Below are 18,673 nucleotides of genomic sequence, written 5' to 3'. Positions count from 1 at the left end.
TTCTTGCCAGAGGACAACCTTGGTTCTGGTTTTCTTTCTCACTCTGAGGTTTTGTCACTTTTTAAAAGTACTTTAGTGGGGAATTATAGGCACCATACTGGTAATCAGGCACAATTTTAAACCAGATCTCTCAAGCAGTCCAAATTAATCCCAAATTGCTATGAATTACTGGGGAGAAATTGTCTCACAAGGAATGAACTGTCTCACACTAGTGAAACAGGATGCAGATTTTCAAGGTTTACTGAATATTCTACCCCTGAGCTTTTCAACTTGCACTGCAATTTAATCTTACTTCACTTCTGAACACAAGAGTGCTCTATTCATTATAGCCATCCTGTCAAACTGTCCACACTTCCTGAAGATTTATTCTGAAATCATATAACAGCAAGAGACCTAACTTTATAGATAAGCTGTCTGCTATTTCAACCCCCTATTTGTTCTCAGATGGTAGTTAGTTTAGGAACAACAGGAAGCCTTCACTTTAAAATTTCATCAAAAAGGCCATTCACTAGCAATAAGCCCTTAGAGTTTACATAGTCTAATATGTTTTGTGGTATACGGTAGAATATAAATAAAGAAGCTATGTAAGTAAGTATAGGGAAAACTACAGATTTTTAGATCATTTATATATTGTAACACACACATTTCACTACGGTCTCTTCTCATTTGGGATATCACAATTTTTTAGTTAATGGTTTTTTTGTTTTATCTCATTAAAAGATATATAATTGTGTTAGCTACCACTTAAAAATGTGCACAAGTTTTAATTACTAAGAGCAAATTACTTTTACTGTTGAGATTGATGTAAATATTAAAAGCTCTGTCAAGAAAATCTATTTGTTTTAGAGTTACACTACATTTCTTCAAGTATCAAGAGACTGGGCATACCTCCAGGCTTCCAGCAGAGGGCTCTAAAGACAGGCAGACTGAGGTGTTGGGCTGGAAATACTTTAGTAATGCCGAAAGGAGAGAGGCCTGTCCTTTGAAAAATCAAAAAACTTCAATTTCTAAAGTCATAGCCTGACTCGCAGTCACCAGAATTATCTCCTTTATAGTGTGACATTTCTGCTTATTCATAAAGGGACACTGACCTCATTATCACAATTGGTACCAATCCTTTCTATTCCTGTGTCCTCACGGCCTATTCAGGAAGCACATCACATGTCAACTAGTGCTTTGTGAGGCAGAGATTCTAGAAACAAGTGACCTTGACAATGGACCATCCATTCATCCTTTTGTTTTTCCTCCAGTGTTTTTCTGCAGAGCAGCATTTACTAGAGGGCCTGTGGTCTCCACTTCTGTCAGTATGACAGCTGTATTTTCAGATTTGCAGCTTTTTAAAGTAAAAATCTTAACTTTCATTTGCCATGTCATACATAGTTAGGGGAAAAGATTTTACTGTCCACAGACAGTGTTAGGCCATCTTGTGCTGAAATGCTAACCTTAAAAATGAATGAAAAATACAGTGCTTTTCTGAGCCAATAAAATTGGGATAGCTACCACTTAAAGCCACATGCTTAACAGAAGTTTCACCCATTTCTAAAGAAGTCATTTATCTGTAACATTAAAATCATGAGTTACAATTACTATTGATTTATTTATATAAAGTTCCCCCAAACTATCCATAGCTCTAAAGAGCAGCACTCTCTTACTTCCAGTAGTTAATTTTTTGTTTGGATTTTAAATGGTAATGATCACAACTAGACATCAATTAGTAAGGTAGTAAGAAAATTTTAAAAAAAGATAAAACCTGAAATGAGAAAAGACCTAGTAACAGAATATATTCCTTGGGATGTTCTGAAAGTCTATACATCTAGCATTTGGAATTAAAAAGGCATCCTTAATGTTAGAGAGTTTTAAAGATTTGCTGAAGTCCCTATAGAATAGGCATAGCAATGAGAATGTAAGAGAAATTAACATACACACAGAGACTATCCACCTATCAATGTTTCCAACTATCTACATGCACATTGTTAGTGAGCTTACTGAAACTATAAAAACTGTTTTCAGATTGGTTACTAATTTCAATAGACTTTCATTTGCTGGCAAAGAAAGAATAGACAGCTACTTTCCTGAAACAATAAAACTCTTTGGTATCTTAGACATAACTTCCTTGAGCACTCATAGACTCTTCCTGCTGCAGGTACTTCCTGGGCTGACTGTTGATCGATTTTCCAAAATCTTCTCCCATAATTGCCATGGAAGCCAAAGGGTCTACTCATGTCAGAGGTAATACCAGCATGGTGAGTATTTCTTCCTCATTGAAGGGAACCAACTCACCCTTCCATTAGGACCTCAGCCCGTAAAAAAGGCCACCTGCTAAAGGGGCTGATGGAGTTTTGAGAGCTGTCTTTGAAATATATCCATCACTTACATTGTTATTTCTATGGAAAAGTTGAAATTTTATTTGGGGGCTATGAGGAAGAGAGTCTTTCCTAGTACTGAATCTTGAGGATTAGTATCAGCACATTTTTCAGTGGATAGCCAACAGGTAGAAGCATCTCAAGAGTCATGTCTTAAAAGATTCAAGTCCTTCATTTTAAAGTAGGACTCAGATCAAGTAATTTTCTAATATAATGGGTATACGTAGTCACTGAAGTATTGAAATATAAGTTTGCAAATAAGCTAATAAAACTGTATACTAAAAAAACCCAAAAAATAATAAAATTGTATACTAGCTAAGAGAAGTATGTTAGTTAAGTTAGTGGGAAAAAAAGTCCAGTTAATGTAGTACATTGAATAAAGTGTTTTGCTGATTCAAAACTTGGTTAAGTATTTCCCTTACAAACTCAAGGACAGAGATGTACAATTTACCTGTGTAACTCTAACAATTAAATGAAATATTTTAAAAATAATATTATTTAAGAACATAATAGAGGGGGCTGGGGATTTAGCTCAGCGGCATAAGCACCTGCCTTGCAAGCAGGCGGTCGTGAGTTCGATCCTGAGTACCGATGAAAATGAAAAAGACAAAAAAAAAAAAAAGAACATAATAGAAACAAACAAAAATCCCCCTCAATCCATGTGATTTTCTGCTTAAGGGTTTTCATACATGCATTTCATGTAATACATCTGCATATATAATAAAAACTGGGTACTGTAATTCTTAATAGAATAAGATGGTATGCAGAACTATGGCTGGCAGCATAGGTGCAGCTCTGTAGGTCTGACCACTTACTTGCTGAGATCTTAGGGTAAAGCACTGTGAGCTCCTGTTAAGGAGCTAAAAATCTTGAATGAAAGAAGAAACGTTCATAGCATTTATAATCTATTATTGTCTTAATCACTTTAAATTTTCAAACAGTTGTTAAAATGAGAAATACATTTTCATTATGCCCATCCAAGAGTTAACAGATTACCAAAAACCTTCATGTACAACCCCTAAACTGAGAAAAGAACTAAAATCAGAATTGATTCAGTCTGGTTTGTTAATCACTGGTGTTTACCTAAGTCTTATGAACCAGGAAGCACATGTGTATGTGCGCTATGAATATGCTACGTACAATGGGAGTAGCATATGTTTTAATCTACAGATTTGCTAGTTATTATCTGATAATGTGTGGTTTTAATTCAGTTGCATGGACTTTCTATTCTTTTTGCTAAATAAAATTATAAAAGGTCATTGCTTTGGATCAGGTTCTTGCCCTGAGCCTTAACAAACTAAACTGAAAAAATGTAATGGAGCCATCCATGCTAAAGCCTCACATCTTCAAACTGAAAATGAGTTGTTATTTGAGCTTCTAAGAGATCAAGAAAACTAACAGCCAAGTTTCCTAAATAGGCTAGTTTCAATCAGTATAATAAAGTTCCCTCTGCTTTAATACTTATTAAAAAGTAACCTGATTTTAAAGAATCAGTTATTTTTCCTCTATTCTGTCTCCCTGTGCTTGACACACAAGGAACATTAACTACAAAATAGCCAGTTCATTTTTGTTCTTCATTTTCTGTCTGCTTCTCTGCTTATAAATCCAAACTTTTCTGTCCAGCCCAATGGTGCACTATATTTAACAGAATGAAGTACTACAAATTAAAGCCAATTGATATTTTTAAATTGGTCATAATTTTTGCTTTTTGAAAATTTCATCACCTAAACAGATGAAAGAAAGCCTTAGGCCAGACTCTTTCCCAGTTACAGAGATGCAGGGAGGGAAGAAGAGAGAGAAGTAAGTGTTCTAGAAAGGCTCACATTCCTGAAATTCACGGGGTCATACCCTTCAACTTCACTGAAGCAAAGGAATGAGAGAGAGAGAGCTCCTTCTGTCCTGTATATATTTGGACTTTGAGGAAAGAGTAGCAAAAAGCAAAGGAAAAAAAAAAATGAAAGTTTCAGATTTAGAAGACACCATGTCGCTCACACTGTGAAGCTTTTGAATGCTTATGTATTACCAGGACAGGACAGCATGTACAATGTCAGTCCCAGCTTTGAGCCTAGCTGGATCAAGGAAGATTCTGAATATTTCCTTTCATCAGGGTGAAAACAAAGACATCAATTCATAGCTTGTGGAAACAACTTTTGTAAAGGATCATAGTCCTGCTTATTTTTGTAAAGGCTTTCTAAACAAGCAGCAAGCAAAATTATTGATTACTTATTATTTCATACCATTAATATTAGTTTTAGATATCTTACACAAAGGACACAGTATCTCAGCTTCATCACTTACTAGGTGGCTTTGAGCATATTTTCTTACCTCTCTCTAATATCCTCATTAAAATAGGTGAAATTATCTCAGGGAGATTTTAAAGAATACAGTAAGGCACATAAAAGCACTTGGCATATTACTTTTCATGTACTATTTAATGAAAGTAAAAGTATTATATTTATCTATTTTATATCTAAAATTTGCTAGCTTGATTACCTAAGTTTCCTTCTTTCATTGAGTAATAGACTTTCTAGTTTTAGGAGGGCATGTGGCTGTCCCACAGAAGGCCAGGTGGACATGGACATGATTCTTAATTCTGTGCCATGGAGTATGAGGAGGAATGTAGGAAAGGGCCACCATCCAGTCCTCTTCCTTCAGGGTAGGAAGTGAACTTGGTAGTGATAACCACTTATGACCAAGTCACACAAACACCATGGTGAACTGAGGAACAAGGAGAAGGTGCTGAGACCCTGGGGAATTCATCTTGCCTTTCCCCTCCCTAGAGCTTATACCTTCTAGAGATTAGATGCTTGAAAAAATAGACTTTTAAGCTACAGTTAGTTGGTTTCTGCTAAGAGCTAAATAAAAATTCTGCCCAATGCTAGCACATTTATTCAACTTTATATTATAAAAGCTTATAGTAAGGTATCTCAGGATGTTTGGCCATTCCTTTTCACACTGACAGTCATTCATTTGGTGTCAAGTCCTTATTAAAGAAAGACAACTCCCTCCTGCTCAAATTATGACACTTTAAAAGTTGCACAGTCTTTGGGTTCAAGCAATGGACACTTGGACGGCAGTGACAGAACCAGACTGAGTGACGGGCAGCCTGCCAGGGAGAGGGCTGCTGTGGAGAACAATGGTGTGAGAGCATGTGCTAAGGGTAGATGGGGCTGGCATTCCTATCCATACACAAATGGGCCACAATGAGCACTAGGAGCAGGGAGAGGAAGTGAAGGCCTCCACTGGGCAGTGCTAACCTACCAGCCTGAGGTAGTTCTGCAGCATCTGAAGAGGGATCATAGAAGCGTAAGTCACACTGCTGAGGCATCCTTCCAGGGGGCCTGTAAAAAAAACAAATATGCAGAAGGAAAATTGGCTCAAAACGTAACAGAACCTATCATCAAGGAAACAGTATGTTTATGGATTTATGTAGGTAGAGCTGACATAAGACAAAGAAGCACCAGTGTGCCTTTGCACTGTGAAAATATCTGCACACTGTACTGTCTGGTAAATAACCAGGCTCCCTAGAGAGTGCCCAGGTTTCCTTCTTGGCAGCAGGAAGCCCACCTACCTCCTAGCAATCACAGGAAGAGCCTCCGGATCCCAGCCTGCTGGTAGCTGTACCTGCCAATTGCTGGCTTCATCGTTTTACTGTTTCTAAGCAAAAGTTATCCTAGGTAATCTCAGTCTTCAGAAAGTTTAGCCTTGGCCAGTATTAATGTATAGAAATAGGTCCCCTTTTCTGACCCAACTTCCACCACTCCCAATATACTGTGTGTGCATAAATTTTCTAGGAGGAACTCTCCTTTTCAATTGCAGTAAGTACAGTTTAAACACTAAAATACAACAGTTGACACAGAATTTTTAAAAAGTACATTCCCAAGCATGGGAAACAAGTGATAATATCGGTAACATTCTCAGTCGAGGGCTGAGAAATTGAATATTGCTAGATCATTCACTAGCAGCACATTAGGTAAGAAAATCGATGCCAGTACAATATCCAGAACTTATGGGACTCAATAAAAGCATTTCTAAGAAGAAAGCTTATAGCTTTGAATGCCTACATTAGAAAAACAGAGTGAGTGTAAGTAACGTAACAGTAAATCTAAGGTCCTAGAAAAACAAGACAAATTCAAATCTAAAACCCAAACAAGGAAGGAAATTAAAAAGATAACAGCAAAACCTGACGAAATTGAGACTTAAAAAAACAAACAAAAAATTAATGAATAAAAGAGCTGGTTCTTCAAAAGAATAAATAAAATAGATAAACCTTTAACCACTTTTTCCTCAAACAAGAAAAAAAAAAGACCTATATCAATGCAATTATAAACAAAGATAAATTCATGATGGATGTGACCAAAATTCAGAAGATTGTTAGTAACTACTTTAAAACCTACATTATAATAAATTGAAGACTGCAGAATAAATGGATAGATTCCTAAATACATATAAATTCCTAAAATTACACAAAGATATAAAAACCCTGAATAAAATCGAATAATAGGCAATGAAACAGGCAGTAATAAGAGAATCTCCTAACAAAAAAAGCCCAGTGCCAAGGAATTCCCTAATGTATTACTTCACGGACCATCTTAATAATATTCCTCAAACTCTTTAAAATGAAATTGAAAGGGGACAAGTACTACCAAATTCTTTCCTCAAAGCTAGCATTGCCTTGATTCCAAAACCAGACAAAGACTCAACTTAAAAACAACATACAAACCAGTCTGTTTAATAAACACAGCTGCAAAAATCCTCTTAGGATCCAAGATCCTAGGAAACATGATGGATCTTAGGAATCCAAGATTTTGGGAAACATGATGCAACAAATCATTAAAAAGATCATACATCATGACAAAACAGACTTTATCACAGGGCTGTAAGGATTGTTCAACATATGAACATCAACGAATATATCACATAAACAAAAGACAAAAATCAGATGATAATCTCAATAAATGCAGAAAACGCCTTAGATAAAAGCCAACGTCTGTTTATGATAAAAATCTGGATGAAAACAGGTACAGAAAGATCTTATTTCAATCTGATAAAGATCATTTATCACCCACTATCAGTATCATATTACATGACGAAAACCTGAAAGCTTATTCTCTAAAATTAGGAAAAAGACAAAGTTATTCAATATTGTGCTTGAAACTTTAGCAAGAGCATTAAGGCAAAAGAAAGAGATTAAAAAAAAACTCAGAGAAAAAAAATGTCAAATTATACAGCATTTATAGATAAAATGATCCTCCACAGAGAAGACTCAAAAAAGTCCACCAATGTCTCCTAGGATTAATCAATTCAGCAAGTTAGTGGGATACAAATGTCAACACACAAAAATGAATAGCATTTTTGTGCAACAATAATGAATGCACTGAGGAAAAATTAGGAAAATGATACCATTCATATTAACTTCAAGAAAAATTAAATACTTAAGAATTAATCTAACAGGAAAGAAAGAATTTTGTAGATAAAACTATAGTACTCTGAAAAAAGATAGGAAAGAGGACATCAAAAAATTGAACAACATTCCTGTTACTGGATAGGAAGAACCAATATTGTCAAATACTGGCCATACTTTCAAACCTAATATATAGATTTAATGCAATCCCAATTAAGATACTAACAGTATTCATCACAGAAATAGACAAAACAATCCTATGTTTATATGAATCTAGAAGAGACCCAGAACAGCAAAAGCAACCCCAGGCAAAAGAGCAAAGCAAGAGGCAGCACAATCCCATATTTCAAGTTGTATTACAGTTAGAGTTATAAAAATATCATGGTACTGGCATAAAAACCAAACGTGTTTCTATGGAACAGAACAGAAGATGCAGAAGAAATCTCAGACACATTGAGTCATTTGATCTTTGACAAAGGGGACACAGGATATACTGAAAGAAAGACAGCCTCTTCAGCAAACGGTGGTGGGAAAACTGGCTATCCACATGCAGAAGACTAAACCTAGACTCGTATCTTTCATCACATACAAAGTAAATTCAAAATAGATCCAAGATTCAAACATTAAAACAGTAACAACATGCTGGAAAATAAGAGGTAAAACTCTTGGAAGCATAGACTAGGACATTCTGAACAGAACCCCAATTGTACAAGAAATAACATCAAGAATAACAAATGGTATTGTACCAAATCAAAAAGCTGTACAGCAAAGGACAAAGCTAAAACAGTGAAGAGGGAACCTACAGAATAGGAAAAATTTTTGCAATCTATCCCTTAGGCGGAGCACTAAGATCTAGAACATATGAAGAGCTTAATAGATCACACCTACAAAAGACCCAACCAAAAACCAAAAACTGAAACGAATAACTCAGAAGACATACAGTTGGCTAATACATGAAAAAAAATATTCAATATCTCTGGCCGTTAGAGAAATGCAAATGGAAACTATACTGAGATTCTATCGTACTATAGTAAGAATGGCTATCAGCAAGAAATCAAGTAACTACGAAGGCGGGCGAGGCTGCAGACAAAAAAATGAAGAGAAAACCTACACAATGGGAAATTTTTTGCCAGCCATTCCTCAGGCAGAGCACTAATATCTAGAATATATTCTTATACTTCTACATAGTTGTTGGGAATGTAAACTAGTACAACCATTATGGAAATAAGTGTGGAGATACTTAAAAAAAAATAGAATTTCCCTCTGAACCAGCTATTTTCCTTCTAGGTATTTTCCCCAAAGGCAGTTAAAGACATTTTATTACGAGATACGCATACTCACATTTATAGCAAAACAACTCATAATAGCTAAATCTTGGAAGCAGCCTATGTGTACATCAACAGATGAAAGGATTAAAAAAGGCAGTATTTATACACAACAGAGTACTACACTTTGCCATAAAGGAGGATAAATTTGAGTCATTTGTGGAAAAATGGATGTACTTTGAAACCATAATGTTAAGAGAATTAAATTGGACACAGTAGTTTATATATTGCTTGGTTTTTCTCATAGGAAAATCTCAAATTCTAAATAATCCAAAGTTCAAAATATGAGATAGGTAATAGGAAACAGAGGACACAAATCTTCTGCAAAAGGTGAGGGAACCAAGAGATGAAGAGAGAAAGGGAAGAAAGGAGAAGCAGAACTAAAAAGAATTAAAATGTGCTATGTGTATGCATCAACTCCCCATGAATGCTAGAATTGTGCAGTACAAACATTACCAACAAAAAATTTAAAAGTCCATGTCTTAATATTATATATAAAATGGGAATTAACAGAAACACATACCCAACTGGGTTATGAGAATCGAATTCTTTCACACTTAGAATTTATTATAAACATAAACAGAACCTCAGAAACAGCAGGTGCTTACTCATTATTGGCCTACACCAGTGAGGGGGAACCTTTTAGAGCTCTCAGTGATGCAAACGGCCCGCTGAAGCAGTGTGCTCTAAGTTCGCCAGCCCTGGTCTAGCCCTCCACCAACCAAGGTCAACATATGCCGTGCTTGATGGTAACACCTAAAAGACATTTCTCGCTCAACACCGTCTGGGACTCCTAGCAGCATCATCAATTTGGCCTCGAAGGTATTTCTAATAGGGAAGCAATGAGAATAGTAACAGTCAATGACAGGGCAGACACTACCAGGGGTGTCAGGAATATGATTTTTGATTTTTCTTGCCTTTGATCATGTTTTATTTTTTAAAAATCCAATTATTTCACTGTTGCAGATCACAGATGCATGGCTAGAAAATGCTGAACCCAAACACAAAGACTTAAGCCATACCATGACCAGATATGAAACAAACTCGCTCTGAACACCTCCCCAGTCCTGAGCGCCATTACCTGACAAAAACACTGTGACATGCTGGGCCTTGTTCTTCCTCACAAAGTCCCACAGCGACTGCGTGCAGCTCTGACTGGCTGGCCACGGCACATCTCCTAGTTCAGGAAATGAAGTGAAATGTCAAGGACAGCTTGGACATGACGTTCTCATAAGAGCAAATCTATGCTGTCCTCTGTGAAACTGCCAAGGAATCCAGAGACTACGTTGCCAAAGACACATACAGGACATGCAAAGAGTCACACAAAAACTGCACTCCCTAAGGGGGGAAAAATATTGTTTAAGGATGAAAGAAAGGTGTTCAATCTGTAGACCTATCAAAAGTATTACTGAGGAAGGATTAAGAGAAATATCTAGAGGGCAAAAATATAGCCAGATATTTATAGAGTAAGTTCCCAAGAAAAAACCTGATCAAAACTTAAAAATAAAGCAAAACACACACACACACACACACACACACACACACACACACACACCTCCAAAAAACAAAATCCTAAAACCATTTCATGATTCTTCCAACAGCAAGCCCAAAACACTTTGAATGAGACATCAAATCCTTTACTTCTGGGCCATGCATTTCTTACCAGCAAAGTTTTTTTATTTTAGAGGGAAAAAAAGATAATTTCAAGTGATCAGCATACATGAGTAACTAGAATACCACACTTTCTGCTAGAAAAAGCTATGTACATTAACAGGACTATAGAAGTCTGCCTTTCTCTTACCCTTGATTTTTTTTCCAATATTGAAAAGTATCAGACAGAGTATAATTTGAATCCTGTTTTATTAGTTGTGTGACTTTAAGCAAGTCCTCTACTACATAGTTAACTGTATGATCAGGCAATTTTGTAAAAACAATTTTTAAGGGGTCCTACACAGTTCTTGCAAAACAGGCTCCCCACAAACGTTAGTTCTTCAGTCCAAGACAGAAGAAACTAGGAGGTAACTAACATCTAACATTTATAAAGCACTTACTATGCTCATCAGAAAGCAACTCTTATTTATATAAGTTCTTTGGAGTCTGTCTACCAAGAAGAAAACCAGTTATCACTCTGAGCCATCCCATGTGGAAGCTTAGATTTTCTCTTCATTACAAGATTTCCTGCAACTCTAGATTAACAAACTTGTCCTGGAGATTAGGCGCTAACGCACTGTAGCACCCCCAACAATGGCTCAAAAAAGCTGAGTTCAGAATTTGTGCATTAGGGAGTGGCTACAATATGGTTAGTTTTCTGCATGTTTTGAGAATGCAAGTGTAATCATAAAGCCTCATTAAAGGTTTCCATTTCTTCAATTCCTAGTATTATTGGAGGCATAAAGGCATTTTTTTTTTATTAACAGAGTACATTTATGTAATGGTTACATTGTGAGTAGTTAAGGTTTACAGCACTGGCAGCTGCCACAAATGAGCTATGAATATGCTTAATCAAGGAACTGAGCATCAGGTTATGAAGCCACACTCATAAATAAACACCCAAATTTAACTTTTCATACACAGTAGCAAGGCTGATACCTAGTGTGATGGATCGCACACTGCTTGCACCGAGGCCAATGTTGGAATCAGTGGTGTTATTAAATGTCATGTCTTCCAGACTGCACCATCCATCAGAAGAGATGGCTTGGAAATGATTTGTCAGTGCTTGACTCACTGCTTTTGAAAAATCGTCCCAAGATGTCTGTTTGCGGATATTTAAAGCACATATTGTGTTTTCACATTCAGAGTCATCACAATCATCGTTGCCTGATTGAATTGCACCCACGGAAAGTCTTAAGGGTATTTTAAGAGCATCTGTTAAAAGAATAGAAGAATCAGAATTAAAAAAAAAAAAAAAAAAAAAAAACACTGATAGCAAAATCAGCAAACCAAGAAGATATAAACATTTTAAAATAATCCAAAGGAGTTTTATTTCTTCCAATAATAGTCAATCAAATGTTCATATACTAGTCTCTTCACAGTTTTTTTAGAAGCATATTGCACGACCTGTTTATTTTTCCTTGCATTTTCAGCTTTCTCCCTTTCACTGACTCTTTCCCTTCAATAAAAGCTCAAGCAGCTTTAAAAAATAAAACAAAACAAAACCTGAGAATGGCAGAGTTCTCCCTTGACCTTGATTCCTCAGGATACTTCTTACTCTTACAGATAAGGTCATGACCAATTCAGGTGATAGTTATTGTTTTCAGAAAGCTCAAGACAATGGCTTAAGCATCATATAGACTTTGGCCTGAGCCTCAGGGTCAACCTTCTTTTACTGTAGTATCGGTTTTACTGCATTGATCTCACTATACCTCAATTTTTTCCATAAAAAGACTGTATATTGAGTTATTATGAAGAGGAAATGAATTTATGTTTGCAATAAATTCAACACATTATTTGTTATATGTAAATATTAGCAAGTACTTGGTAAGTGGTAAACTGCAGCAGAGTCTTGATGAATTATCTTTCTGATCTTTCTGCAGCACCAACTGACTGAGGCGCCATTTGCAGGTGGTGTCCCTGTGCACTTTTGTTCTCGCGAGCTGAATTATGTGTTTGGTCCCAAATTTTCTGTCCGTTGAACTTATTACTGCTATTAGAGAATTTACCATTCCATAAACTGATGAAATGAGTTGCTGTTATTAAGAAAATGAAGTTCAGCACTTTAGAGAAACAATGGAGTTTGTGAAAAGTGTTACTTAATGAGGTATAAGTGAGACAAATATGAAGTTAGAAAAAATTTAATCATTTCTGGACAGACATTGTTTTCAGTGTACTTCACAAATGTGCGTAAATACTCAAACACAAGGCATTACAGAAGGTGCATTAAAAGAACACTTTGTTCAAACACAAATATAGACAACCTTCAATCAGTGGAAGCATTCTAAAGTGAAGACAATTTAAAATTTGAAGGATTTATTTTGTATGCTCTAATATTAAAATATTAATCCCAATACTTGAGAGATTGAGGCAGAAAGATCAGGAGACCAGTCTGGACTACACAGCCTGTCTCAAAAAACAATTTTTAAATGTGTTTTTATGATGCTTTTCAACTTGATTTTCCCAATAAATGACAGGGTAGTGTATTATTTTATTTTCCAATGTCAGGTCTCAATTATCTTATGTATTCAACAGTACTGCATACAAATGACCCCTCTCTGCTCCTTAACAGACTCCTGCTAGATTTCTTCAGGCCCTTCTGTTTGCTCTTTCCTTGTCTGTTTTTTGTTTGCTGATCCCTCCACTTTATCCAGATCTTAATGACAAGAGTTCTTCAAAACTCTTTTCTATTTTTTCTGTGTTCACTCTGTTAGTGATCTCATCCAGTCCCATGACTTTAAATATCATGGAGAGACTGCTGACTCTCAATTTACATTCCAGCTCACACTTTTCTCGAGAGTTCCTGCTGACTTGACACAGATGGCTTCACAGACATCAGGAAGATATATCCAAAATTGAACTCCTGCTTTCTACAAGCAAAACCTACCTCATCTGCAGCCCTCCCCTTGACAGGAGACTGAGGCTCCATCCTGCCAGCTGCTCAGGCTGACCACCTTGGAATCACCTGTGAATTCTCTCTTGGCGACTTCACCGTGGATTCATTAAGAAGTTCAACAACTTTGTGTTCTGCAGCTTCAGACCAACCTAAGTGCTTCATACTATCATATTTGCAATAATCTACACTATGCCACCATCATTGTTTCTCACCTGGAATACAAGCATATTCTAACTGATGACTTTGATTCTACTGCACAATCTATTTTTAGCAAACCATCTGGTGGTAGTTAAAATACATACTAGGTATCTGTCACTATGGCTGTCTTCAATTCTTACAATAGCTTATAAATTCCAAAAATAATCTGCACCTTGTCTGACCTATTTTGCTGTTCTGCCCTTACTCATTCTAACAGTCACCAGATGCACCAGATACCTCCTACCTTAGGGTATCGGTCCATTTGAGGTCTTGCCTGGAAACCTTTACCTAACATACCTATCTCCTTTATCTCCTTCAATTCTTTATCATCCTTTATCTCCTTCAATTCTCCCTTAAAGGTCTCACCAGTACAGCTTTTCTGGTGGTCATTTTTAGAATTAAAACCCACCCTCAAGCTCCCAAACACCTGTGGTCTTTTTCATGGCACATTTCACAATTTTACAGTCATGTGAATGAACTGTTTTGTATGCTGTTCATTTGATCTCTTATTGTTAGAATCAGAGCTTTGGTAGATTGAAAACATGGTGGGCAGGGTGGGGCAGGGTGGTGCAGTGGTTCCTCTCTCTGCCTGACCAGGCAAACCAACTACATAAGGGTGGGAGTGAGGGTGGGGTGGGAGTGGTGGTGGAGGGTGGGTGTCCTATACTAGGAGGAGCCAGGCTTGCAAAGAGGGCATTTTAAAACTGTTTTTCCATGTTGCTCTAGAAGAGTGCTGATAATCCTGAGCTATAATGTCCCCAGTAACATGATCTTGTCTTCAGTCTTAATGGAAGGCGGATATAGATAAATTTCACTGGGGCAACATTTAGTTCCCACCTTACCAGCTATGTGCAAGAGAGAGTAATGCCTTACCCCACAGATTACATCCTACTTAGTTTACATCCTACTCTAAAATCCGTGTATTTATTCCCTTACATAATAAAGGAACATTAATATTGCATCTGGAGCTAAGGTTTATGGGAGAAGTTAAAAAATCAAATGACAAAAGCTGGCACATTTTAAACTTTTAGGTGGAGACAATGAGGTAGAAGGCTTTGGTCATGTCATGAAATGGAGAGAGAATTGACTGACACAGACACAGGGAACACATACTTCCTTGACTCAGATGACAAAGAAAACAGCAATGTGAGTACATATTTGACTAGTTGAAATGTGAAATGGCCAAACAACCAAATGGATTGATCCAGTTAGAACTAGTTCTGAAACTATAAGTGATGGTCTTACCAGGGGTGAAAGATACTGGACAGAATGCCAGAACTGCCATTCAAAGTTGGACACTGTAACAGGCAAAATGCTACTAGATGCTGGGACACAAAGGCTGAAATGCAAGTAATATGTTCTTCATTCAACAATAACCATATTCAAAACTGTATTTATTATGACATCTTTAGCTGAACTGAAAGCATTCATAGGTCTCAGTGCTTAGCAGGAATTTCTCACGGTAATCACAGGAATGCAAAAGACTTAATGGAAAAGCAGTAGGTCAAAATATGGCATAAAAATGTATGCCCCTGTAGTTAGGAAGATTTATGATGCTTTCAGTTTAGATATTTTTCCTGGAACTCAGTCATCATGTCCTTATTCATATAGTGGTAATCCAAATGATATAAACAGACACCATTCCCTCCTCTAAACAAACTGGAATATGCTATTCAACAAATGGTGTACCAATTTCCCATTGATGTTACATTTGCTAACAGAGTACATGCTGACCAGCATAGGAATTGTACACAGGAAAAAAGCAGAAATTCCAAATGAAATGTTGCAATTTCAAAAGAGAGAATTTTACAATCTTTAGAGTTCAGAAAGATATAACATTAGCACTGTATGTGGCAAAGAAAAACAAAGTGGTACTTCTGATGTCAACATTTCATCATAATAGAAATAGTCATAGGAAAACCTTGACAAAACAGAAGCTCTGCAGGGAAACTTTCTACAACAAAACCAAAAGTGTAGTAGATGTTGATGAGATATGTACCAACTACGTCACTTGACACAAAGCATTGACAAGTGGTTGTATTTTACTTGATCCTAAACATGTGTGTCATATATGAGAGTTAAAAAAAAAAGTCTCTGTGAAATATCACAGAGAAATTTTCTTAGAGGGTTGGGACTGTAGCTCATCAGAGATTATTTACAGCAGAGAAAAAAAAATGTTTCTGTCTGGGAACTACACAAAAAAATTGTGGAGCACATTGATGAGCCTACAGGTGAACAGAAGGCACAATTTCACAAAGACCTACTAGAAAAATAGGGAAATAACAACAAAAATATCAACTGTGCCCTATAAAAAAGACAGGAACACAAAACCTATGGGCTGTGAGAGTAAGGAGTACTTGGGTGTAGAACATGCAGCCATCACTTGTGAAGACTGCCTTGGGTGTGACAGGTGAAGCAAAGCTTATTTCTGTGGTAGACTTCTGTTCGTGTTTACATTGTAGTTCATATAAGTTTTTATTTTTGATGTCATCTTTAAGGGTTTGTAAGCAAATACACAGCTGATGTTCAAATACTGATATTCTAAAGGCATAATACTTACTAAGAATTCAATAGTTTTGTTGATGTTTTTCATTCCTATTTATTGCACACTGTATAATATAATAAGAAGCTCCTAGCAAAACAGCAAGATCACTGAGATATCAAGAATGTCCACAAAAAGACCAGGAAAGCAAAATACATGTGCTGTGTTAAGCAATATGTGCAAATGGAATGTGCTGTTGTCTAATGTGCAGGCTGACTTAGGTGTGATAATTGAAATAAAGTATTTTTTGTAAAAAGAAAAAAACTGATAGTCAACTTAAACACCAGCTGAACTGAATCAGTGTGGTGCTGAGTGCAGATAGCCTACCTGAGGACTGTTGTCAGCATAAACAGTAGACCAAATTTATCTGAGTCTCTTGCTAACCTTCATATCTTAGGGAATTTGATAGTACTGGAGGACTTCTTTCCTCTTCAGAATGACTCCTAGCTAAAGGCAGATTACAGTATTTTTTTTAGCTCTCCTACTATTTTTTCTCAGTCTTCTTTCTAAGCCATTTTCTCCCCTCTATTTGCCCTTACAATTGAGGTTCCTCTGGGCTTGTCTTTAACCCCTTTGCTCCCCAGCAGACACATTACCCCTGTCTAGCAACACACCTATGGCTTGATACCTAGGACCACCACTTCCAGCTTGCTCCCACCTGGCTTGTTCAGGTCTCAGTGCCCTGCCCCGCCCCCTTACATCAAGAAAGTATTTCTACATTACTGATCTCTCCCTTCTGTGCTTATGTTCATTCATTCATTCTTAGTTTTCTTAGAATTCAGTCAAAATATACCCTCAGGAGTGACTCAGGAGAAATATGCAGCCTTTTACTGACCAGATACTACATTTTCATATCTAGTTTTCTTGTTATGGGTTAGACCTAGAATGCCCCCCTCCACCAGTCCTTCTGTGTTCAGAGGTGGGCTTTGGAAGGTGACTGGATCACAGGGGTACTATACTCACAGATTAATCCTCAGAGGAGGGAGGAGGGGCCTGCTCTGAAGAGGCAGGTCCCTGGGAGGGTCTCTCCCTCCAGGGCTCCTCCCTTTTCTTTCCCCCCAGACATCAGGGCCTGAGCAGCTTTTCCCTCACCACGCCCCTCTGCCACCCTCTCCAGCCTTGGAGCCAGCCAATCGTGGACTGAAATGGTGAATCAAAATAAACCTCTCATCCTTTAAACTGTGGGTTGCTGTATTTTGTCCCAGTAATGAGAAAGAGAGGAACATATCCCTCCTTCTCCCTACATTTCAGACTCCATGATACCTTGCTCTCTGAAGCCTCCAAATATCCTGATGGTTCATAGAGTTATCCTGGTGATTGACTGTATTTTGACCTAACTCCTCAATTTTCACTTTAATCCGTCCCTGGGAACCTTTTAATTACCTCCTCCAAGCTGGTTTTCACACTTGACCTCATTCAGAGGTATGCATATGGAGTTACGTTTTTAAAATTTCACGTGGATGGTTAGAGATTAGGTATCTTTTCATGATTTTTTCACTCAACATTGTTAACCTATGATGATTTATTTTTCACTTCAAATTATTAACTTACTACATTTTTTTCTATTTTCCATTCCCCAACAGATTTCCAATTAGAATTTTCAATCTTCTGTTATACACAGTGCTTCAATAAATATCTCTCTCTATCTCTCCTGGTACACATATGCTTCAGGGCCTTCAGTTTATGTTCTGAGGCAAGGAAAGAAAAGGTTTGTTGAACAAATGACGACAAATGGGCTGCTTTGTGCTTCTCTGTATTTCATTAGTGCTCACAGCTTCTACTGTCAGCCTTGTGGAAGTGCTTTTCCAATTTAAAGTCCCGTTCTATCATTTTTCCTTCTCTCAGATTGTCAGAAATCAGAAATCCTAGCGATTTTAAGAAATTATCCTCTCTTCTACTCACAGGCACCTGAGTAATTATTATCCTCTATTAAGAGTTGAGCAGACTGAGATCAGGGCCATTGGACACTTTGCCCATGGTTACAGGGATCTCAAAGCAAGATCATGGCTTATGATAGAGGTACTTTCCCTCAAAGTCACCTAGCTACCAATGTGCCACAAATATGCTCTTTCGAATGCTACAATGTGTCTGAGATGGAAACTATGCTTGGGTCCTGCATACCAGTCTTCTATTTGTTAAAGTCCTCTCTAAGAATTTTTCCCAAGCCTCCATTATATACTATATTCCCATTCATTGCTCTGGTCCAACTTCTGACACTCAATTACAACTTATTGATGCTTAATCTGTTTTCATACTCTGCCTAGGTTCATTTGTCCCCCACAGAGCCATTTACAT

The 18,673-nt window shown here is 37.1% G+C and overlaps 1 protein-coding gene across 8 annotated transcripts in view; it reads right to left on the bottom strand.

The window, feature by feature from the left end:
- Cttnbp2 (cortactin binding protein 2) overlaps positions 1-18,673 on the bottom strand; it is a 162,668-nt gene that overhangs the window by 33,267 nt on the left and 110,728 nt on the right. For 7 of the 8 annotated variants that reach the window (XM_063241698.1, XM_063241691.1, XM_063241657.1 and 4 more), the window contains 3 exons: positions 11,682-11,957; positions 10,174-10,269; positions 5,625-5,704 (listed from right to left, as the gene is read on the bottom strand). In XM_063241698.1, the coding sequence (XP_063097768.1) occupies positions 5,625-5,704; positions 10,174-10,269; positions 11,682-11,957 (452 nt within the window). The remainder of the gene's footprint in view (positions 1-5,624; positions 5,705-10,173; positions 10,270-11,681; positions 11,958-18,673) is intronic. The other variant, XM_063241665.1, reaches the window with a different exon arrangement.

The sequence above is a fragment of the Cavia porcellus genome, unplaced genomic scaffold (genome assembly GCF_034190915.1).
Source record: "Cavia porcellus strain 051 isolate PalLab524CR breed Dunkin Hartley unplaced genomic scaffold, mCavPor4.1 scaffold_2, whole genome shotgun sequence".
Lineage (NCBI taxonomy): Eukaryota > Metazoa > Chordata > Mammalia > Rodentia > Caviidae > Cavia > Cavia porcellus.
The sequence above is the reverse complement of the archived record's forward strand: the minus strand, read 5'-3'. Positions and strand labels throughout refer to the sequence as shown.